The 24,641-nt window shown below is 40.2% G+C and overlaps 1 protein-coding gene across 8 annotated transcripts in view; it reads right to left on the reverse strand.

The window, feature by feature from the left end:
* Window positions 1–24,641, reverse strand: part of PARD3B (par-3 family cell polarity regulator beta) — a 2,038,921-nt gene that overhangs the window by 1,870,601 nt on the left and 143,679 nt on the right. For all 8 annotated transcript variants that reach the window (XM_077271962.1, XM_077271960.1, XM_077271958.1 and 5 more), the window contains exon 2: window positions 15,766–15,867. In XM_077271962.1, the coding sequence (XP_077128077.1) occupies window positions 15,766–15,867 (102 nt within the window). The remainder of the gene's footprint in view (window positions 1–15,765; window positions 15,868–24,641) is intronic.

A 24,641-nucleotide genomic window follows, 5' to 3' on the forward strand; every position in this document is an offset into this window, starting at 1 on the left:
TCTCATTCCCCCCTAACACTTGTCATTTCGACCTCACATCTGTGTGTGTCATATCCTGTATATAGTATATACCTGTATGTCATCTCCTCCTGTACATAGTATATACCTGTGTGTCATCTCCCCTGTATATAGTATATATGTGTGTGTCATCTCCCCTGTATAGTATATACCTGTATAGTATATACCTGTATGTCATCTCCTCCTGTATATAGTATATACCTGTGTGTCATCTCCCCTGTATATAGTATATATGTATGTGTGTGTCATCTCCCCTGTATATAGTATATATGTGTGTCATCTCCTCCTGTATATAGTATATACCTGTGTGTCATCTCCCCTGTATATAGTATATATGTGTGTGTCATCTCCTCCTGTATATAGTACATACCTGTATGTCATCTCCTCCTGTATTTAGTATATACCTGTGTGTCATCTCCTCCTGTATATAATATATATGTGTGTCATCTCCCCTGTATATAGTATATACCTGTGTGTCATCTCCTCCTGTATATAGTATATACCTGTGTGTCATCTCCCCTGTATATAGTATATATGTGTGTCATCTCCCCTGTATATAGTATATACCTGTGTGTCATCTCCCCTGTATATAGTATATATGTGTGTGTCATCTCCTCTTGTATTTAGTATATACCGGTGTGTCATCTCCCCTGTATATAGTATATATCGGTGTGTCATCTCCCCTGTATATAGTATATACCTGTGTGTCATCTCCTCCTGTATATAGTATATACCTGTGTGTCATCTCCCCTGTATATAGTATAAATGTGTGTGTCATCTCCTTTGTATATAGTATATACCTGTGCGTCATCTCCCCTGTATATAGTATATATGTGTGTGTCATCTCCTCCTGTATATAGTATATACCTGTGTGTCATCTCCCCTGTATATAGTATATATGTGTGTCATCTCCCCTGTATATAGTATATACCTGTGTGTCATCTCCTCCTGTATATAGTATATACCTGTGTGTCATCTCCCCAGTATATAGTATATATGTGTGTGTCATCTCCCCTGTATATAGTATATACCTGTGTGTCATCTCCTCCTGTATATAGTATATACCTGTGTGTCATCTCCTCCTGTATATAGTATATATCTGTGTGTCATCTCCTCCTGTTTATAGTATATACCTGTGTGTCATCTATCCTGTACAGTCATGGCCAAAAGTATTCACACCCCTGCAATTCTGTCAGATAATGCTAGGTTCACATTGCGTTAATGGGTTAACGCTAACGGACTGCGTTGCACGGCGAAAATGTCGCAATTAACGCCGTGCAACGGGTCCGTTAGCGCACCCATTGACAGCAATGTGATTTGTGCCTGTAGCGCATCGCTAGCACATGCCATTTTTGGCACGCGCTAGTGATGTGCCGTTCTTTTGTGACGTACCTCGGACGCTGCTTGCAGCGTCCGAGGTGCGTCCGAGGTCTGGTCCTTGCTAGCGCAGATCGGGGATCTGCGCTAGCGGGGACGGCGAACGCGGACCCTAGAGGAACATTGCGTTAGCGCAATCCGCTAGCGCTATGCGCTTAACGGATTGCCCTAACGCAATGTGAATCTAGCCTAATACTCAGTTTCTTCCTGAAAATGATTGCAAACAAAAATTATTTGGTATTATTATCTTCATTTAATTTGTCTTAAATGAAAAAAACACAAAAATAATTGTTCTAAAGCCAAATTGGATATAATTCCACACCAAACATAAAAAGGGGGTGGACAAAAGTATTGGCACTGTTCGAAAAATCATGTGATGCTTCTCTAATTTGTGTAATTAACAGCACCTGTAATTTGTGTAATTAACAGCACCTGTAACTTACCTGTGGCATCTAATAGGTGTTGGCAATAACTAAATCACACTTGCAGCCAGTTGACATGGATTAAAGTTGACTCAACCTCTGTCCTGTGTCCTTGTGTGTACCACATTGAGCATGGAGAAAAGAAAGAAGGCCAAAGAACTGTCTGAGGACTTGAGAAACCAAATTGTGAGGAAGCATGAGCAATCTCAAGGCTACAAGTCCATCTCCAAAGACATGAATGTTCCTGTGTCTACCGTGCGCAGTGTCATCAAGAAGTTTAAAGCCCATGGCACTGTGGCTAACCTCCCTAGATGTGGAAGGAAAAGAAAAATTGACAACAGATTCCAACGCAAGATTGTGCGGATGTTGGATAAAGAACCTCAACTAACATCCAAACAAGTTCTAGCTGCCCTGCAGTTCGAGGGTGCGACAGTGTCAACCCTTACTATCCGTCGGCGTCTGAATGAAAAGGGACTGTATGGTAGGAGACCCAGGAAGACCCCACTTCTTACCCCGAGACATAAAAAAGCCATCCTAAAGTTTGCCAAAACTTACCTGAAAAAGCCTAAAACGTTTTGGAAGAATGTTCTCTGGTCAGATGAGACAAAAGTAGAGCTTTTTGGGCAAAGGCATCAACATAGAGTTTACAGGAGTCAGAAAGAGGCATTCAAAGAAAAGAACACGGTCCCTACAGTCAAACATGGTGGAGGTTCCCTGATGTTTTGGGGTTGCTTTGCTGCCTCTGGCACTGGACTGCTTGACGGTGTGCATGGCTTTATGAAGTCTGAAGACTACCAACAAATTTTTGCAGCATAATGTGGGGCCCAGTGTGAGAAAGCTGGGTCTCCCTCAGAGGTCATGGGTCTTCCAGCAGGACAATGACCCAAAACACACTTCAAAAAGCACTAGAAAATGGTTTGAGAGAAAGCACTGGAGACTTCTAAGGTGGCCAGCAGTGAGTCCAGACCTGAATCCCATAGAACACCTGTGCAGAGATCTAAAAATGGCAGCTTGGAGAAGGCACCCTTCAAATATCAGGGACCTGGAGCAGTTTGCCAAAGCAGAATGGTCTAAAATTCCAGCAGAGCATTGTAAGAAACTCATTGATGGTTACCGGAAGCGGTTGGTCACAGTTATTTTGGCTAAAGGTTGTGCAACCAAGTATTAGGCTGAGGGTGCCAATACTTTTGTCTGGCCCATTTTTGGAGTTTTATGTGAAATGATCAATGTTTTACTTTTTGCTTCATTCTCTTTTGTGGTTTTTCATTTAAGACAAATTAAATGAAGATAATAATACCAAAGAATTTGTGTTTGCAATCATTTTCAGGAAGAAACTGAGTATTATCTGACAAAATTGCAGGTGTGTGAATACTTTTGGCCATGACTGGATATAGTATATATATATATATATATATATATATATATATATATATATATATATATATATATATATATATATATATATGTGTGTGTCATCTCCCCTGTATATAGTATATACCTGTGTGTCATCTCCTGTATATAGTATATACCTGTGTCATCTCCTCCTGTATATAGTATATACCTGTGTGTCATCTCCCCTGTATATAGTATATATGTGTATGTCATCTCCTCCTGTATATAGTATATACCTGTGTGTCATCTCCCCTGTATATAGTATATATCTGTGTGTCATCTCTACTGTATATAGCATATATCTGTGTGTCATCTCTCCTGTATATAGTATATATCTGTGTGTCATCTCCCCCTGTATTAGACCGTGTTCACACGTTATTTGGTCAGTATTTTTACCTCAGTATTTGTAAGCTAAATTGGCAGCCTGATAAATCCCAAGCCAACAGGAAGCCCTCCCCCCTGGCAGTATATATTAGCTCACACATACACATAATAGACAGGCCATATGACTGACAGCTGCCATATTTCCTATATGGTACATTTGTTGCTCTTGTAGTTTGTCTGCTTATTAATCAGATTTTTATTTTTGAAGGATAATACCAGACTTGTGTGTGTTTTAGGGCGAGTTTCATGTGTCAAGTTGTGTGTGTTGAGTTGCGTGTGGCGACATGCATGTAAGCAACTTTTGTGAGATGAGTTTTGTGTGGCGACATGCGCATAGCAACTTTTTGTGTGTCGAGTTGCATGTGACAGGTTAGTGTAGCAAGTTGTGTGCAGCAAGTTTTGCACATGGCGAGTTTTGCGCGTGGCGAGTTTTATGTGTGGTGCGTTTTGAGTATGTGCAAGTTTTGTGTGAGGCAACTTTTGCATGTGTTGCAACTTTTGGGCATGTGGCAATTTTTCCTCGTGTGCAAGTTTTGCGTGTGGCGACTTTTCCATGAGGTGAGTTTTGCACTTGTGGCGAGTTTTGCGTGAGCCTAGTTTTGAATGTGGCGAGTTTTGCACATGGTGAATTTTGAGCGGCGACTTTTGTGTTTCGACTTTTATGTGGTGAGGTTGGTGTATGTGTGGTGAAATGTGTGCTGAGGGTGGTATATGTGTTCAAGCATGTGGTAGTGTGTGACGCATTTTGTGTGTGTGTTCATATCTCCGTGTGTGGTGAGTATCCCATGTCGGGGCCCCTCCTTAGCAACTGTACAGTATATACTCTTTGGCGCCATCGCTCTCACTCTTTAAGTCCCCCTTGTTCACATCTGGCAGCTGTCAATTTGCCTCCAACACTTTTTCTTTCACTTTTTCCCCATTATGTAGATAGGGGCAAAATTGTTTGGTGAATTGGAATGCGTGGGGTTAAAATTTTGCCTCACAACATAGCCTATGACGCTCTCAGGGTCCAGACGCTCTTAGGGTCCAGACGTGTGACTGTGCAAAATTTTATATATATATACACACACACACACACACACACACACATACACATACACACACACACACACACACTTGATGAGGGGCCTGGTTCAAATTTTTAACCAGGAAACATCTGACTCCAGCAGCAGGAGGCCATATAAGGTTCAGGCTTGCCACCAGTAATGTGATTTAAAGCATAGTGCCATATTTTTCTCATCTTGGGGACTATACAGCTCACTTTGCACACTACCATGATCAGGGGAATAGCCCCATACAAACTGCATCTATCTCCATGACTAAGGAATTATGTGCATGAACCCTTGGAACTCTATTGATGTACAGTACCATATTTAGATACATTTGTTTAAGAAAGTAGTGCAACTATAACGTCTGATCATTCAAAGGTTAAGGGTTACAGATATAAATAAAATCATTCTATGCTTTTTATTTTCCTAGTAAATGTTTTTGAACACTGACAAAGATGAAACAAAATTGTAAACCGTATTATTCATCCATTTACAGATTCTATATTTCCTATAATTCCCACCACTTTACAAATAAAGATTACGTCGCTCAGTCTTCATTAGCAATAAACTTGGCAGAGCTTTCTTTATGTGAAGAGAAATGCTGTTATGCAATAGATTTGGCAGTACAATAAAGACATCTTTTTTATGTAATAGAACACCACATTTGGAACATTATAGTTATTTAGCTAAAATGTGTATAAAGAAAGGTTTGTATTTTTTAAAGAAATAAGATTGTAACGTTTGGTGCTTTATAGCAGGGATGCATTCATTCCAGTGTTCAGCTTTGATGAAATCATAAAGGGTGTGTAGGTATGAGTACATACAAACATTAAACAAAATGTATTAAATTAAAGAAAACCTGTCAGCCAGATTTTGTAAAGTAAAGACATGCCTGTAATGGTGCTATAAAAACAGATTAAATCGATACCTTTGGTGAAGAAATCCGATTTGTGGCTTGTCTTTATCACCATTTGAAGTTTTTTGCTAATTAGATTTAGGTGTACAGGGGCCGGGCTGTGCACTGGGTCTCCTCCTCCCTCTCTGTGATCCCCGGCCCCTCCGCTTCCTCCTCTGTTTGAAGAGGAGATTGCAAACAGAGGAGGCAGATCACTGAGACAAGAGGCAAGTGGAAAAGCCATAAAATACACAGGCAGACAGGGAGGAGAGGATCCGGTGCACAGTCAGCCTCTGTGCACCAAAATAAAACTAGCAGAAAACATCAAATGCTGAATAAAGGAAAACAACAAAGTGGATTTCTTCACCAAAGGCATCATCATGAATTCAATCAGTATTACAGCACCATTACAGCCAAATCTTTACTTTCCATTACAAAATTGTGTCGACAAGTTTGCTTTAAAGGGAACTGGACAAGTGATTCATGCTGCCTGAACCATGGGCAAGATGCATTGCTCATTGACTGTGTTATTGCAGCTGTGTATGTATTACTCTGAAATGCTGTGCCCTTCAGAGAAAACATACTTGCAAGGACTGACCGGGGACGAGGTACCCTAAATGCCTAGTCTAATAAGCCCCAACCCCTCAGCTTTTCCCCACCCCACTCCAGAAAGAAACATGTCAGTCAAAAGGAGTGAGCCTGGGAGACGTTTACTAGCTTTAAAAATTACCGTATGCTTGGTAACATTTCAGGGTAAAACATACCTTTCTGTCTGATTCATCATGCTACCCGTGGTTTGTGCACGATGAATCAACTGTGAGGTACGCTTTAAAGGGAACTAGTTATTAGATTCATGCTGCCCAAACTACAGGCAGCATGACATGCTGGTTATGTTTTTATTCTCAAATGCTGCAGCTTTGTTTTCTCTAGTTTATAACCCCTTACTGACATATAACAAACTGGTACGCTATATACCTGCCCCTTGACTCTTTCCTAGCAGATGATGGCCGAATTATTCAGCCATCATCCACCTCTAACAGAAGCGGGTGGAGAGGAGCTCAGCCCGTGGCGGTTAAACTGTCAGTTGCCGCTGTCAATCTCTGACAGCAGCATTTAGGGTGCACTTCCACATGCCCATTGTCGTGATCATGGGATGGCAATGGGTTGCTCTGACAGCTGGGGTCTGCTGACAACTCCGTGCCTGTCATTATGATTTTCCTATGAAAGCTCTAGATCGGAATATGTTGATAAATACAAATTATTTGTTTTCATAAATTTCCGTTTTGTTTTTTTTTGTTTTTTTTAAACACTGCCATATAGTAAACATGGTAAATAAAAAAAAAACAATTGTGAAATTGCACTTTTATTGCAATTTCAAAGCACTTGGATTTTTTTCCCGCTTTTCAGTGCATTACTTGATAAAATGAACGGTATCTTTCAAAACTGCAACTTAACCCACAAACAAATAGCAGTCAAACAGCTATAGAGATGGAAAAATAAAACATTTATGGCTCTTAGAAGGGGGGTGGGGGGGGTGGAAGAAAACGAAAAAAGAAAATAGCCTCGTCAGGAATGGGTTACAGTAAAAATCTATGAACAGATAACGGGAATAAAAAAAAACACTGCAAATCAATGGCCGCCTGAAAGCCACTTACATACTGGTAAAGCACACTTTTGCAATGTAAGCATACAGTAGCAGGAGACCAGTAGCACCAAGGGGCGAGTTATTTAAAAGCTGAGTATAAACTTTTTGTATCTCTTTTGAAACTGAAAACAAAAAATCAATGACCGTTAATTTTGCACATTTGGAGTGGGGAAAATAAATATGCTAAACTTGTGCATATACAATAATACCGGCAGCAATGGCACTAAACACAACACTCTTCTTAGTTCAGAAGACAGGATATTCAATTCACGAAATCCATTTTTCAATAATCCACTAGGTGGCAACAAATAGAGACAAGTGAAGATCATATCAGACAGTGCGAACAGAGATATAACTAACAGAACAGACATTTATGTGTTTTTCTTTAGAAATGCAAATGGTTAAACATAGATCTACAGTGCCTTGGGAAAGTATTCAGCTCCCTGGAACTTTCCCACCTTTTCCCACATATCATGCTTCAAACATAAAGATACCAAATGTAATTTTTTGGTGAAGAATCAACAAGTGGAACACAATTGTGAAGTTGAATAAAATTTATTGGTTATTTTACATTTTTATTGAAATTTAAAAACTGAAAAGTGGGGCGTGCAATATTATTCGGCCCCTTTACTTTCAGTGCAGCAAACAAACTCCAGAAGTTCATTGTGGATCCCTGAATGACCAATGTTCTCCTAAATGCCTAATGATGATAAATATAATCCACCTGTGTGTAATCAAGTCTCCGTATAAATGCACCTGCTTTGTGATAGTCTCAGGGTTCTGTTTGAAGCACAGAGGGCATCATGAAGACCAAGGAACACAACAGGCAGGTCCGTGATACTGTTGTGGAGAAGTTTAAAGCCGGATTTTGATACAAAATGATTTCCAAAACTTTAAACATCCCAAGGAGCACTGTGCAAGTGATCATATTGAAATGGAAGGAGTATCATACCACTGCAAATCTACCATGACCCGGCCGTCCCTCTAAATTTTCATTTCAAACAAGGAGAAGACTGATCAGAGATGCAGCCAAGATGCCCATGATCACTCTGGATGAACTGTGGAGATCTACAGCTGAGCTGGGACAGTCTGTCCATAGGACAGCAATCAGTCGTACACTGCACAAATATGGCCTATATGGAAGAGTGGCAAGAAGAAAGCCATTTCTCAAAGATATCCATAAAAAGTGTTATTTAAAGTTTGCAACAAGCCACATGGGAGACACACCAAACATGTGGAAGAAGGTGCTCTGGGCAGATGAAACCAAAATCAAACTTTTTGGCAACAATGCCAAACGATATGTTTGGCGTAAAGGCAACACAGCTCATCACCCTGAACACACCATCCCCACTGTCAAACATGGTGGTGGCAGCATCATGGCTTGGGCCTGCTTTTCTTCAGCAGGGACAGGGAAGATGGTTAAAATTGATGGGAAGATGGATGGAGCCAAATACAGGACCATTCTTGAAGAAAACCTGTTGGAGTCTGCAAAAGACCTGAGACTGGGATGGAGATTTGTCTTCCAACAAGACAATGATCCCAAACATAAAGCAAAATCTACAATGGAATGGTTCACAAATAAACGTATCTAGGTGTTAGAATGGCCAAGTCTAAGTCCAGACCTCAAACCAATTGAGAATCTGTGGAAAGAGCTGAAAACTGCTGTTCACAAATGAACTCCATCAAACCTCACTGAGCTCGAGCTGTTTGCCAAGGAAGAATGGGCAAGAATTTCAGTCTCTTGATGTACAAAACTGATAGAGACATACCCCAAGTGTCTTGCAGCTGTAATTGCAGTAAAAGGTGGCGCAACAAAGTATTAAAGGGAACCTGTCACCTGAATTTGGGGGGACCAGTTTTGGGTCATATGGGCGGGGTTTTCTGGTGTTTGATTCACCCTTTCCTTACCCGCTGGCTGCATGCTGGCCGCAATATTGGATTGAAGTTCATTCTCTGTTCTCCGTAGTACCCGCAATATTGCCTTGCGCAGGCGTGTACTCCGGAGGACAGAGAATGAACTTCAATCCAATATTGCGGCCAGCATGCAGCCAGCGGGTAAGGAAAGGGTGAATCAAACACCAGAAAACCCCGCCCATATGACCCAAAACTGGTCCCGCCAAATTCAGGTGACAGGTTCCCTTTAAGTTAAAGGGGCCGAATAATATTGCACGCCCCACTTTTCAGTTTTTGAATTTCCACAAAAATTTTAAATAACCAATAAATTTAGTTCAACTTCACAATTGTGTTCCACTTGTTGTTGATTCTTCACCAAAAATTTACATTTGAAATCTTTATGTTTGAAGCATGATATGTGGGAAAAGGTTGAAAAGTTCCAGGGAGCCGAATACTTTCACAAGGCACTGTATACCTTGCTACATGATTAACATGTTTACAGCCGGGACTATGTACAACCAGTACATAAGAAGCAGCTCTAACGCTTAACACAGTCATCTGCTTTGTCACAGCAAATGGCATTGTGGGTTATTAATAATCTTGCGATAGAGAATGAATAACTGGTGGAGACAGGTTGAACTTGATTGACTGGAGTCTTTTTTTCCAACCTGTATTACTAGAAACGTAAACAGTCTCCTCTGAGGAAGAAAACCGTATTTTAAGTAAACGCGTAAAAAAGCTGCGAACAGCATGTGATGTCACACAGTCAGATGAGTATATAGTAGCCGATTATGTCCACACTTTCTTATGAGTTTCAGAAAGCACAGTTTCCTTTGTCAGTGGAGATTGTTTTGTTTTCTGTTTTTGAGCAGCAGCATTTCATGCGCTTCACAACTTCCATTTTTTTACTTGGAAGCTGCCCACATGCGTATACTATGCTCAATCAGTTCTTCCCTAGCGCATATGTGTACTATTCAGGTTATCCAAGTTCAAAATTAGATATCATCTTTATTATGGTCATTAGGCCGGAGTCACACTAGCGAGGAATACGGACGATTGCTATGCGAGAAAACATCACATAGCACTCGGACCAGTATTAATATATGGGGTAGTTCACATCACCCAACGCAAGTTAATGGGTGTGAGAGAAAAAATAAATAAATAAAAATTGCACAGCACTTGCACCATGCGAGTGCTGTCCGATTTTTACACACCGGTGTGCTTTGAAAAGCTGGCAATTCATATGCGGCTACTGTAAAAATCACAGACATGTTAGAATAGAATATATATATACAACCCCTGGAAAAAATTATGGAATCAACGGCCTTGGAGGATGTTCATTCAGTTGTTTAATTTTGTAGAAAAAAAAGCAGATCACAGACATGGCACAAAACTACAGTAATTTCAAATGGCAATTTTCTGGCTTTAAGAAACACTAAAAGAAATCAAGAACAAAAAATGTGGTAGTCAGTAATGGTTACTTTTTTTAACCAGGGATAGGGAAAAATTTATGGAATCACCCTGTAAATTTTCATACCCAGAAATAACACCTGCATCAAATTAAATCTGCTCGCTAGTCTGCATCTAAAAAGGAGTGATCACACCTTGGAGAGCTGTTGCACCAAGTGGACTGACATGAATCATGGCTTCAACACGAGAGATGTCAACTGAAACAAAGGAGGGGATTATCAAACTCTTAAATGGGGTAAACCATCATGCAATGTTGCAAAAAGATGTTGGTTGTTCACAGTCAGCGGTGTCTAAAATCTGGACCAAATACAAACAACATGGGAAGGTTGTTCAAAGCAAACATACTGGTAGACCAAGGAAGACATCAAAGCATCAAGACCGGAAACTTAAAGCAATATGTCTCCAAAACAGGAAATGCACAACAAAACAAATGAGGAATGAATGGGAGGAAACTGGAGTCAACATCTGTGACCAAACTGTAAGAAACCGCCTAAAGGAAATGGGATTTACAGACAGAAAAGCTAAACGAAAGCCATCATTGACACCTAAACAGAAAAAAACAAGATTACAATGGGCTATGGAAAAGCAATCGTGGACTGTGGATGACTGGATGAAAGTCATATTCAGTGATGAATCGCGAATCTGCATTGTGCAAGGTGATGATGCTGAACTTTTGTTTGGTGCCGTTCCAATGAGATTTATAAAGATGACTGCCTGAAGAGAACATGCAAATTTCCACAGTCATTGGTAATATGGGGCTGCATGTCAGGTAAAGGCACTGGGGAGATGGCTGTCATTACATCTTCAATAAATGCACAAGTTTATGTTGATAATTTGGACATTTTGCTTATCCCATCAATTGAAAGGATATTTGGGGATGATGAAATAATTTTTCAAGATGATAATGAATCCTGCCATAGAGCAAAAACTGTGAAAACATTCCTTGAAAAAAAGACACATAAGGTCAATGTCATGGCCTGCAAATAGTCCGGATCTCAATCCAATTGAAAATCTTTGGTGGCAGTTGAAGAAAATGGTCCATGACAAGGCTCCAACCTGCAAAGCTGATCTGGCAACAGCAATTAGAGAAAGTTGGAGACAGATTGATGAAGAGTCCTGTTTGACACTCATTAAGCCCATGCCTCAGAGACTGCAAGCTGTTATAAAAGCCAGAGGTGGTGCAACAGAATACTAGTGATGTTTTGCAGTGTTTTTTTGTTTGTTTGTTTTTCAAGATTCCATAATTTTTTCCTCAGAATTGAGTGATTCCATAATTTTTCCCTATGCTTGGTTAAAAAAAGGAACCATTACTGACTACCACTTTTTTTGTTCTTCATTTCTTTTAGTGTTTCTTAAAGCCAGAAAGTTGCCATTTGAAATGACTTTAGTTTTGTACCATGTCTGTGATCTGCTTTCTTTCTACAAAATTAAACAACTGAATGAACATCCTCCAAGGCCGTTGATTCCATAATTTTTGCCAGGGGTGTACACATAGAATGTATATATATATATATATATATATATATATATATATATATATATATATATATATATATATATATATATATATATATATATATATATATACACACACATATATATATATACACTAGATGGTGGCCCGATTCTAACGCATTGGGTATTCTAGAATATGTATAGTGGTATATGGCACAGCCCACGCAGTATATAACATGGCCCACGTAGTATATAACACAGCCCACGTAGTATATAACACAGCCCACGTAGTATATCGCCCAGCCACATAGTATATTGCACAGCCACATAGTATATAGCACAGAGAAGTAGTATATAACACAGGCCACGCACTATATAATACAGCCCATGCAGTATATAACACAGCCCATGTAGTATCTAACACAGCCCATGTAGTATCTAACACAGCCCACGTAGTATATAGCAATGTGGGCACCATATCCCTGTTAAAAAAAGAATTAAAATAAAAAATAGTTATATACTCACCTTCCGGCGGCCCCCGAATCCAGCCCAGGCGTTTAGCAATGCACGAGGAGCGGGAAAGGCGCCGGAAGGTGAGAATATAATGATTTTTTTTTTATTATTATTATTTTTAACATTAGATCTTTTTACTATTGATGTTGCATAAGCAGCATCAATAGTAAAAAGTTGGTCACACAGGGTTAATAGCAGCGTTAACGGACTGCGTCACACCGCGTTATGCCGTGGTGTAACGCAGTCCGTTTAACGGACTGCTAAACCGCAATGGGGGCGCTGACTGGAGGGAAGTAAAGAGGGGGCACTGACTGGAGGGGAGTAGGGAAGGGCGAATTCGCGGCCAAACTGTGCGAATATAAAAAAAGTAGAGTAGGACTGTCACATTATGAGAATGCCTTGGCGTGGCGGGGTGGCTCACAGAATCAATCAATTGTTTGCTAAATGTCTCATTTTGAAATACAGTTAGAAATCAATATGTGCATGTGCACTTTATGTATTGCGTTCTGACCATAAGCAGTGCTGGCTTCTCCCCTTTTTTATAACTATAGGATTAGTAATGGATAGGTGTCTTATTGACATCTCCCCATTACTAAGGTGGCTTGATGTCATCTTACAATACAAAGGTGATATCAACCCCACAACTATTAGCCCATTTGCCACTGCTACAGGACAAGTGGGAAGAGAGAGGCTAAGTGCCGGAATTGGTGCATCTTAGAGATGTGCCATTTCTTGGGCGGCTGAGAGCTGATGTTTGTAGCCGGGGGTGCGGTAATATCCGTGGCGTCTTTCTAGGCTATGAATATCAGCCCGCAGCTGTCAGCATAGCCTTTTCTGCTTATTAATTATGTGGGGACTCCATGTCATTTTGGGGGGCCAGCCTATTTTAATAGCCAGTAAGTGCTAAATATACAGCTGTGAGCCGATATTAATAGCCTGGGAAGCTCCATGGGTATTAACCCCTTCCCTGGCTATAAACATTTTCCCCCAGTCGCTGGCTTTCCTTCTCTGGTTTGGAAAATTGCGCGGGAGCCCACGCCATATTTTCCAAAAAATGTTTTAATTAATTCAATACATTTACAGTAAGCTGCACACATAATATACTAACTGTATGTGTCACACACATCTATATATTTACCAATTTTGTATGCATGTACTGTATGCAATCCATCTATTCTATCCTTTTCTTCTATCTAATATTTATATACATATATATGTTTTGAAGAATATTTGGTTTTAAAACGATGCGTATTACAATGTGATTTTAACATGAGCTTTTACATACAGAACTGCTGTATGTTAAAGCTCATGTTAAAATCGCATTGCATACGGATGTCATACGGATACTAGATGTGAGGAAATCGCATCATGGCATTGCATACAGATTACACACGGATCACCATACGGAGAACTCTCGTGCGATTCTCGGCCGTCAAAATTGGACCAATTTTTTTATACGTTGAGTGCGACTCCGGCCTTACACTGACAACAGGACCCTGAATTCAGCTTAAGATGCAAAAATTCTAATTTCAGTTTCCTTCATGGCAGTATCTACTTATATATTTAAATAGGAAAAAAATTGTTCTGTTCAACAATAACAAACAGATATGAAGTTAGAAAACTACCAGGAGACATTTACCTTTCCAAACTCATTTAATTAAATAGATTTGCACCATCTGATCTTGTGATAGTCAAGAACGGTATGCATCGTATTCTATATATAATTGATTGATGCAGAAACCTAAGAAAAAGGATCTTGTTTCCTGCAAACTCACTGATACATCTGGACTACTAAATGCCTATGGTGTATTGTTTGTTAGGAGAAAATGGTAGAACGTCGTTTATGCAGAAACATGCAGTACCCAATATACAACCAGATTCTTGGAGAAGCCTCTAATATAACAGTGAAAGAAGCAGCTTTGACTCTAGGTGACATGGGACTGCAAATTGCCTAACTGCAGTCATGGGATGAGCGCTGAAGTTGGCAAACGGAGTCAAATCATAACGGTGTATAAAATACACACTACTAGGATTCGTCAAGCTGCAGGGCTTGCCAAAAGTTCTCTCACGGGTGGACAACCCCTTTGACACCACAAATAAGAACAATACGCCTTATTTTGTTAATGGTTTGCAAAGAAGTTACCAAAAGGATTCCCACTTCTCTGTTTCTTGAGTGGCATCCATTTGTTGGCGCTTCACCTTCCAGACTTCCTGCATGTGCGCTATACATAATAGTGGTGATATTGTGAGCTACAATTCACATGCCCCAAACAGAGAATTGATAGGGATAGGAACACTACAGATCACAGCAAGCAATAATACTTTCAGTATTATTAATATTTCCTTCTAGTGTAAAGTGAGTCACGGAGACTCGCACCTGTGAGACCAGAGAAAAAGATTTCACAGCCCTGGTATTTAAATTGACCTGACGATTTGCTTTAACAAGGCACCTTTATCAAGTCCAATGTACTGCTAAGGTTTTAAACCTGAACTTTGCTGTATTCTCCAAGATTGAACTTAAAGTGTGGTCTCATAAAAATTATTATTCAAAAGTCAATGGAGAGTAAGAAAAGTATATTTTCAATTGACATGAATTAAAAATAGTGTATGGTTTGTATATACGTTAGTTACATTTTCATCTGTCATAGTGCCGCATGCAGTTTCTGGACACAAATGAGCGTAGCTTATCTGCCCTGTCCTTGCTTATGCTGCAGTGACCTGACAGTGAACAGGCCAATACTACTAAGGAAAAGGAAAGGAGAAAAGCAGCACGTGCATTAGATGCAATATGCAGGAAAGCGAAATATATAGATTTTGATGAGATGGAGCACTTTAGCCTTTTATTGTTGGGTTTTCTGTAAGAAGTTGGCAGTAGCGGACTGCAATGCACTTCGGGGACATTCTGTCGCTTCCTGCTCACATGTGACATGCTCTATCTGCCTACAGGAACAGAAGAGTCCAAAATTGCAGAAGAAAGTAAAGAAGCTTAAAAGGATAAAGATTAGGGTGTCATTTTTTAATTGATATGGTTAAAGTAACAACCTATATTCCTGTAGAAATATTTTTTAATTTGTTGAAAAGAGCTTTTAACTACTATGGAGTACAATGCACCAAAAACGTATGAATTCATTAACATTTTGAACAACTGAAACATCACAATTGCTCTTCCTGACACAACAATCTTTGAAGTGAAAGTGTCAGCCAGATTAGAAAACAAAAAAATGCAGGTATGCTTTTTCAATTTTTGCTTACTTTGTCTTTGTCTTCAACAACATCTGATACCACATCATCGGGGTCTAATATCCCTCCGTCTTTGTATTCTAAGTGATGAATCTTCACCCAATATCCTGGTTCCTGAACAAAGAGAAAAAGGGAAATTGATTAGTTCTAAAAGTTGCAATAAAGATAAAATGTTATTTTCTATCAAAAACTTAGATTGCTGGGGTCTGATTTTCAGGAAAAACACAAACGATGTAGTCGATTATCTCAGGCAGTCTTATAGAAAATGAAAGGCGCAGAGGAGCACATATGCTTGATCGCTACTCCATTCAGAGGGAGCTTGGAATGGAGCCCGAATTTCAGGATCATTGGGGGTGTGACCACTGAGACCCAAAGCGAACAGTTATCACCTATCCCATAGACAGGCAGAAAGAATACTATCTTGTGAAAACCCTTTTCAGTTTTAAGATGAAATAAAAGACATAGAAAATGTACTGTTCGTTACCAATTTGGATAAATGTAAAAATGCTAATGGTCGTACGAACACTTAGCCAGTTTAAATATTTCTTATCTAAATATATCATTTTCTCAGTGTTTCTTCTAAAAAATACATATTAAGGAATGTAAAGCAGAATTGTGACAAACTATGTAAAACATGTTTGTGCTTCATCAGTGAAAAATTATGATTATCTGTCTACGTTATCAGTTTTATATCCAAGTGCTGTACGTTTCTCAAGGACTCATTGACTTTGTATCTGGGGGACTAGTCTGAGAATAGGAGTAAAGTAGTGCATGCAGCAATCTTCTCTGCTCTAACTGACCCTACATGTGTATCAACTTTAATAGAACCGTGTCCAGTCTCAGTAATGACTTATCTACACTCGTACAGCAATCAGACAAATCATAGTAATGTAGAAACAACCAACAGGTAACTTATAATAAAAAATATTTATGATGTCATAATGATAAAAAAGTCCCCAATTTACAGACCAGGATGTAAATATTGCTCTCAGCATAGGACAGATTGATGTAATGCAGTAATGCAGGGCCGGACTAGCCATCGGGCATTTCTGGCAAATGCCAGAAGGGCCGATGGCAGTCGTGGGCCGCTCGCCAGCGCCGACTCCCCCCCCCACAGCCGAATCACCCTCCCCGCCAGTGTCGCCGCATTCAACTATACCGGCGTCTATTGTGCCGGTACAGTTAAATGCAATGATGGAGGAGAGAGATTCTGCTGTCGCTCCCTCTCCCATCATGCCCCGCTCTGCCTCTGACACTGCGGGTGCGCGATGACGTCATATCATCGCGCACCTGCTGTGTCGGGCGGGCAGACTGCGACCGCTGAGACCGGAGCCGGGAGCAGTGCGGGCACGAGGAGAGTGGTTTTTTTTTTTTTTTTAAATACATCAATGAGTGATAACTGGATTGTGGGGTTATTGGGGGGGCTGTATTACATTCTATGGGGGGGATTTATTACATTCTATGGGGGGACTTATTACATTATATGGGGGCTGTGCTGCATTACATTCTATGAGGGCTGGCTGCATTACATTCTATGGGGGCTGTGCTGCATTACATTTTATGGGGGCTGTGCTGCATTACATTCTATGGGGGCTGTGCTGCATTACATTCTATGGGGGCTGTGCTGCATTACATTCTATGGGGGCTGTGCTGCATTACATTCTATGGGGGCTGTGATGCATTACATTCTATGGGGGCTGTGATGCATTACATTCTATGGGGGCTGTGCTGCATTACATTCTATGGGGGCTCTGCTGCATTACATTCTATGGGGGTTGTGCTGCATTACATTCTATGGGGGCTGGCTGCATTACATTCTATGGGGACTGGCTGCATTACATTCTATAGGGGCTGGCTGCATTATATCCTATGGGGGCTGGCTGCATTACATTCTATGGGGGCTGGCTGCATTACATTCTATGGGGGCTGTGCTGCATTACATTCTATGAGGGGGCTGTATTACATTCTATGGGGGAGGGCTGTATTACATTCTATGGGGGGCTGTATTACATTCTATGGGGCTACATTATATTCTATGGGGGCGGTATTATATTCTTTGGGGAGGTGGGCTGTATTACATTCTTATGGGGGCTGTATTACATTCTATTGGGTTCTGTATTATATTCTATGGGGAGCTGCATTATGCTCTATGAGGGGGCTACCATATATTATATATGCAGGGGCTGCATTATACTATATGAGGGGGCTGCATTATATTCTCTGGGGGTTACATTATACTCAAGTGGCTACAATATATTCTGTGGGGTGGCTGCATTATACTCTGGGGTGGCATCATTATACTATATGTGGGTTGCATTATACTGTCTCAAGGACTATGGGGAATACATTATACTATATGAAAAACTATAGGGTGCATTATACTATGGGAAGTGAATTGTACTACATGGATGACAATGGCGGGGCATTATACTATATGGAGCACTATGAGGAATGTATTATACTATTTGGAGGACTGAGGAGTATATTATACTATATGGAGGACTGTGGCAGTACATTATACTATATGGAGGACTGAGGAGTGTATTATACTATATGGAGGAATTGCAGTGTATTTTAATATATGGAGGACTATGAGGAGTGTATTACACTATATGGAGGACTGAGGTGGACATTATAATATATGGAGGACTATGGGGTGTATTATAGTAAACAAGCAAAATGCTGCCTAGTCATCAAGTGATTGGATTGTTTATGTGGGAACAGAAATCTGATGATCGGATGATGACAGTTGTAGTTAGCACCCGGCGTCTGGGAATAGCTCTAACTCTACTGCTTTTCCCAGCCGCCAGAGCATTTAATTCTGGTATGTGTAATGATTTTTAGGGTTGATGTCAGCTGCTATCAATCCCTGGTGTAAGTAATGGAGAGGTGGCTATCAGACACCCCCACTACTAGCCCAGACCTGGCGAGACCCAGCGACTCAGAAGAACGGTGACGGTAGTAACAATACCGCTCTGCACAGTCGCCGAGATCAGCGCAAGACCCGGAATATCTGAAGAGCGGTGACATTAATGATGTCACCGCTCTTCAGAGTCACGGTGTCTCGTGCTGCTCAGCGGAACCAAAAGTGGCTGTAGGCAAAGTTTATGGAGCATCAGAATGAGGTTCCATAGCCTTTGGTCGTCTCATCCCTTCATTATCTACGAGATCCAGTTATGTAGGTAAAGTAGCGGCTTTTCTTGGTACTGCAACTAAAGGCAATAAATAGAACTGAGCTGTAATTCTGGATACAGCTGTAATTATATGTTATATAGTCGTGTTACACTCCCCTCACTTCTTGTAACCTACAAGTGTACAAAGATATTATACAGTCACCATGTAACAAGTGGGCCTGTGTAACTTCAAATGCCAGGGCTGAACTTTAGTCCCAGTCTGACCATGATGTAATGTATTGAATTTCTGTCTCGCTAATCTTTTTTATCAAATTTAAGTGAAAGACTGGCCATAAGTACATGTAAGGTGTCTTGCAAGTGTTAGAACATTGTGATTGCAAGAGGGAATGGAGAAAATGTGGTTCACAAGCCTGGGTTGGACAAAGACAGTTGTGAGTAATGTGAAGCTGCCTGCTCGCATTCTGACTACGAGGAAATGTACAAAAGAAGAGGAGAAAACAAATTCAGTTCCTGGAATGATATGGTATAGCTGTAGTTTTGGGACATTTGTTTGTACAAAACTGAATTCTTACAGAATTATATATCACTTTACTATTTGTACTCGAAGGAAAGAGATCTGTGACACTTGCAGGAGTCCGTCAAGGCGAACACCAAGTGAAAGTAACGAGGTATTACTATACCTTGCAGCCTAATGACAACCGTCATCTACACAGTCATTCCATATAAGTAAATTGGCTTTCCTCACTGACACTAATCAGTCAAAAACTGATGGAAAACTAATGTCTTTCTTATGTTTTGCATCCATTTCTGAGTGATTCCTATACATTGGAAATGAAATGTTGGCGTCTTAAACAAAAATGGATGAGAATAAGACATGCACCAAGTTTAGTAAAATAGCAATAAAAATCTGTGGCCATGTTTTTTCCACCCCTTCTTCCAAGAGCCATAATTTTTATTTTTCAGTCAACATAGCTGTACGAGGGCTTGTTTTTTGTGGAACGAGTTGTACTTTTGAGTGGCACTATTAATTCTACCATTTAGTGTGCTGAAAAACGAGAAAAAAAAAATCCAAGTGAGTTGCCATGGCAAAAAAAAATGCAATTTCACAATTTTTTTTTTTCATTTACCATGTTCGCTATTTGGTAAAATTCACTTGGCAATTTGATTTCCCTGGTCACTACGAGTATACAGATACCAAAAATGTAGAGCTGTTTTTAAATTTAAGTGGTGAAAAAAAATAGGAAATTTGTAAGAAAAACATTTTTTCTTTTCTTGCCATTTTCTGAGACTCGTAAAGTTTAAATTTTTCGGAATATGGGCCTGTGTGAGGACTTTTTTTTTGCATCCTGAACAGATGTTTTATTGATACCATTTGGTATTACTCTGAGAGTGGCTTTTCACTATAGCTCATGGAGGGAGGTCCCAAGTATGGGACCCCCTCTACGATGTCCACATGCCCTAACAGATTAAAGGGACAAGCTCTTTAAAATCCATCACAATGTCCCAACAATCACAAAGAGAGCAGTTGTCTCAACAACTGACAAGGAATATGGCTACTGTGAAGGCAGTTTTTCTCTCTTTAGTTTTGACTAGGTATGTGAAAAACTGTATATCATGTACAGCCCTCAATGTACATGGTCTTCATTAACAAGAAGCTCCCATGATAGAAAGAATTAGTCAAAAAGGAACCTAGGTAAATAAACTCTTGTGTACAACCCCTGGTAACAATGAAAAAAACTACCACAAATAAAAGATGTTCACTTCTTGTTTTTTAGTTTTTTTAATTTGCAGGTAATTTCTATAGAAATATTGCCACAGGTCTAAAAGGGCACATTAGTCTACAACTAAACGGTGCTTTCAAACAGTAACAAACTAATTGGATTATAATTAGTCTCTTCATGATTCATACAGCGTGAGTCAAAAGATGTTGGTTGTTCATAAGGTACATGTAACATTTGGTACAAGTGTAAAAAAAAAGGAAAGTATATGACAAAAAAAATACAAGTAGACAAAAAAAAAATCAAAGGATCATACTAGAAGATCAAAGCAATAGGCCTTGAAAATAGAAAAAGCACGACAAAACAAAAGAAACACATAAGTCAATGTTTGTGACAGAAATGTAAGAAATTACCAAGTTTCAGTTAGATTTATATAGAGAACAAAATGAAAACCAGCAGCAACACCTAAACTGTGGCCTACAGAGAAGCAATCATGGAGTGTGGCTGTTGAATGAAACGGATATTCAGTGATGAATCACAAATCTGCACCAGCTAACAAAAATATGTCTGATGTTGCAATGAAACATAAAACAAATAAAAGCTATTATATTACAGATTCATTTATGATAGGAGATAAATCAAAGGCATAAAAGTCATTAGTTCAACAGTCAATGAATGCACAGGTGTATTCATATGAAAAGGGTCCAATATGCAGAACCCAGGAGCACTCACTAAACAGAGTGCAGGGCAGTGGTGTACACTCTGTATACAGTTTACATCTAGTTGATGCAGGTAACAGATGATCAATAGGGACGCCGGGAGTCAAACCTACACTAATCTGAGCACAGGCCATTAATATCCTAGTAGTGAAAACCCCTTTAAGTCTTTGCTTCAATGAGTTCAGGCTATCGTAAAAGCCAAAAGAGTAACAACAAAGTACTAAATGATTCCAGAACTTTTCCCAACATTAAAAGATTCCAGATTTTTTCCTGTAGATGATATTGGAATGGATATGCCATTAACCCTTCACAAACTTGGGATTTTCAGTTTTTTTGCATTTTCATTTTTTGCCCCTTTTCTGCCCAGAGACATAACTTTTTTAATTTTTCAGTCAGTATAGCCATGTGAGGGCTTGTTTTTGGAGGGACGAGTTATACTTTTGAACAACACCATTGGTTTCTCCATCTAGTGTACTGGAAAACAGGAAAAAACTCCAAGTGCAGTGAAGTTGCAAAAAAAGTGCAATTCCACAATTGTTTTTTGGGGATTTTCTTCACCCTGTTCACAAAATTCTAAAACTGACCTGCCAATAAGATTCTCCAGGTCATTATGAGTTCGTAGATACCAAACATGCATAGGTTCTTTTTCATTTATGTGGTGAAAAAACAAATCCAAATTTTGTAGGAAAAAAAAAAAATTGGTACCATTCTCAGAGACCCCTGCAGTCTCCATTTCTCGTGATCTGGGGCTGGGGAAGTGCTTATTTTTTGAGCACCGAGCTGATGTTTTTATTGATACCTTGTTGGGGTAGATTTAGTGATACAAACTGTGCATTTTTCGCTTTATTTAGATTTTTATTTAGTCTGATTGCTTGTGCTACACATAACAGGGCTTCTTTGTATAGCAAACATCATCACCTGCTGTGAAGGCCAGCTATGGGTGGCATGGGGTTTCCCCAGACCCCCGGTTGTCATGATAACCCATCAGCATCCCGCGATCATGTGACAGGGGCACTGATGGGCGGTGTTTGTGACACACTTATGTCGCGATCATGTTAAATGCTGCTGTCAGAAATTGGCAGCGGCATTTAACATGTTAACAGCCACGGGTGGATCGCGGTTGTTAGGGGCACATGACAGTTGATTAAGTCAGCTATCATGTGCTGGAAAAGACGCGGGCTTTGAACTGAAGCCTGCATCAGAGGGATACACAACCAATAATGTACCTACACATCATTGGTCATGAAGGGGTTAATTAACACCTTACACCCCTAGGGCTTGTTTTTTGCGGGATGAGATGTTCTTGTGAACGACACCATTGGTTTTAGCATATCATGTACTCGAAAAAGGAGAAAAAAAAATCCAAGTGCGTTGAAATTGCAAAAAAACTGCAATCCCAGAGTTGTTTTTTGTTAGTTTTTTTTACTATGTTCACTTAATGCTGAAACTGACCTGCCATTATGTTTCTGTTTTTATGATTCATTGCACCTGCGCATAATTTGCGCGGGTGCAGTAAATCAGACCGCCGCCATCTTTGTGCGGTCACATTAAAACTGCGCATGTGCTCCTCCTGTAGAAAGATGGCGAGAGTCAGTGAATCATTCGGTTGAATCCAGCGGCAGGCGAGTTCGCGGCGGTGTTTCGCTGGTGGTACCATGCAAAAGGCTGCGTGAGTGTGTGAGTGTGAGAGTGAGATTGTGTGAGTGTGCATGGAGCGTAAGGGATTTAGAGTGTGTGTGACGCGACGGTGTTCCGTTGGTGGTACCGCGCAATAGGTTGGTACAAGCAGCAGTCTCCACACTGAGACACCCATCACTTGGGTGTCCCAATATGGTGGACGGTGAACTTCCTCTGCTTGAGATTCCGGGATACGGTGACATCTGGACAGAACAGGAAATGAAAACACTACAAGGCACTATATATATATATATATATATATATATATATATATATATATACACACATACATACATAAATACACACACTAGCCGTACTACCCAGCTTCGCCCGGGTTAATAACTGCTGTTAGCAAAATAGAATGTTAACAAAAATTTATTCTGCACACAAAAACCACAAAACAAATAGATAGAAATGTAATTATTAAAAGGCAAAAACTAGGTTCATTGGCTCTTGAGGAAGCAGCTCTTGTTTTAATGTCTGCAAGCCTCGCTTCCCTCTCCTCAGAAAGTTCATTGGCCCTTAAGGAAGCAGCTCTTGTTCTCTTGTCTGCAAGCTTTGCTTCCCTCTCCTCAGAAAGTTCATTGGCTCTTGAGGAATCAGCTCTTGTTTTCATGACTGCAAGCCACACTTCCCTCTTCTCAGAAAGTTCATTGGCCCTTGAGGAAGCAGCTTTTGTTCTCTTGTCTGCAAGCCTCGCCTCCCTCTGCTCAGAAAGTTCATTGGCTCTTGAGGAAGCAGCTGCTGTTCTCATGTGTGTCAGCCTTGTTTCTCGGTCTTCACATTTTTCATTGGCCCGTAATGCAGCTTTTCTTTTCGCATCAGCTGACATTCGTGCCATGGAATTCCTTTTCTTATGAGGCATTATTGTGGTAAAAATAGTCTGTAACTGGCAGTTTCTATATCCTCTCACATGATGTGATGTAATGTAATGTGACTGACATCAGCCTTTCCACCAACACACCCTAAAAAACATGCTATTACCTCACACAAGCTTTGTTATACTGAGAATGTCCTTTGTTGCCTGCATTAACCAATCAGAGCTCAGATTAATTAACTGTAGCAAAATAGAAGCTGAGCTGTGATTGGTTGCTATTGGCAGCCTGATAAATCCCCAGCCAACAGGAAGCCCTCCCCACTGGCAGCATATATTAGCTCACACATACACATAATTGACAGACAGCTGACTGACAGCTGCCATATTTCCTATATGGTACATTTGTTGCTCTTGTAGTTTGTCTGCTAATTAATCAGATTTTTATTTTTGAAGGATAACACTAGACTTGTGTGTGTTTTAGGGCGAGTATCATGTGTCAAGTTGTGTGTGTTGAGTTCTGTGAGGCGACATGCATGTAGCGACTTTTGTGAGATGAGTTTTGTGTGGCGACATGCGTGTAGCAACTTTTTGTGTGTTGAGTTGCATGTGACAGGTTAGTGTAGCAAATTGTGTGTAGCAAGTTTTGCGCATGGCGAGTTGTGTGTGTTCATATCCCCGTGTGTGGTGATTATCCCATGTCGGGGCCCCGTCTTAGCAACTGTACGGTATATACTCTTTGGCGCCATGGCTCTCATTCTTTAAGCCCCCCTTGTTCACATCTGGCAGCTGTCAATTTGCCTCCAATACTTTTCCTTTCACTTTT

Source organism: Ranitomeya variabilis, chromosome 7 (assembly GCF_051348905.1).
Source record: "Ranitomeya variabilis isolate aRanVar5 chromosome 7, aRanVar5.hap1, whole genome shotgun sequence".
Taxonomy (NCBI): Eukaryota; Metazoa; Chordata; class Amphibia; order Anura; family Dendrobatidae; genus Ranitomeya; species Ranitomeya variabilis.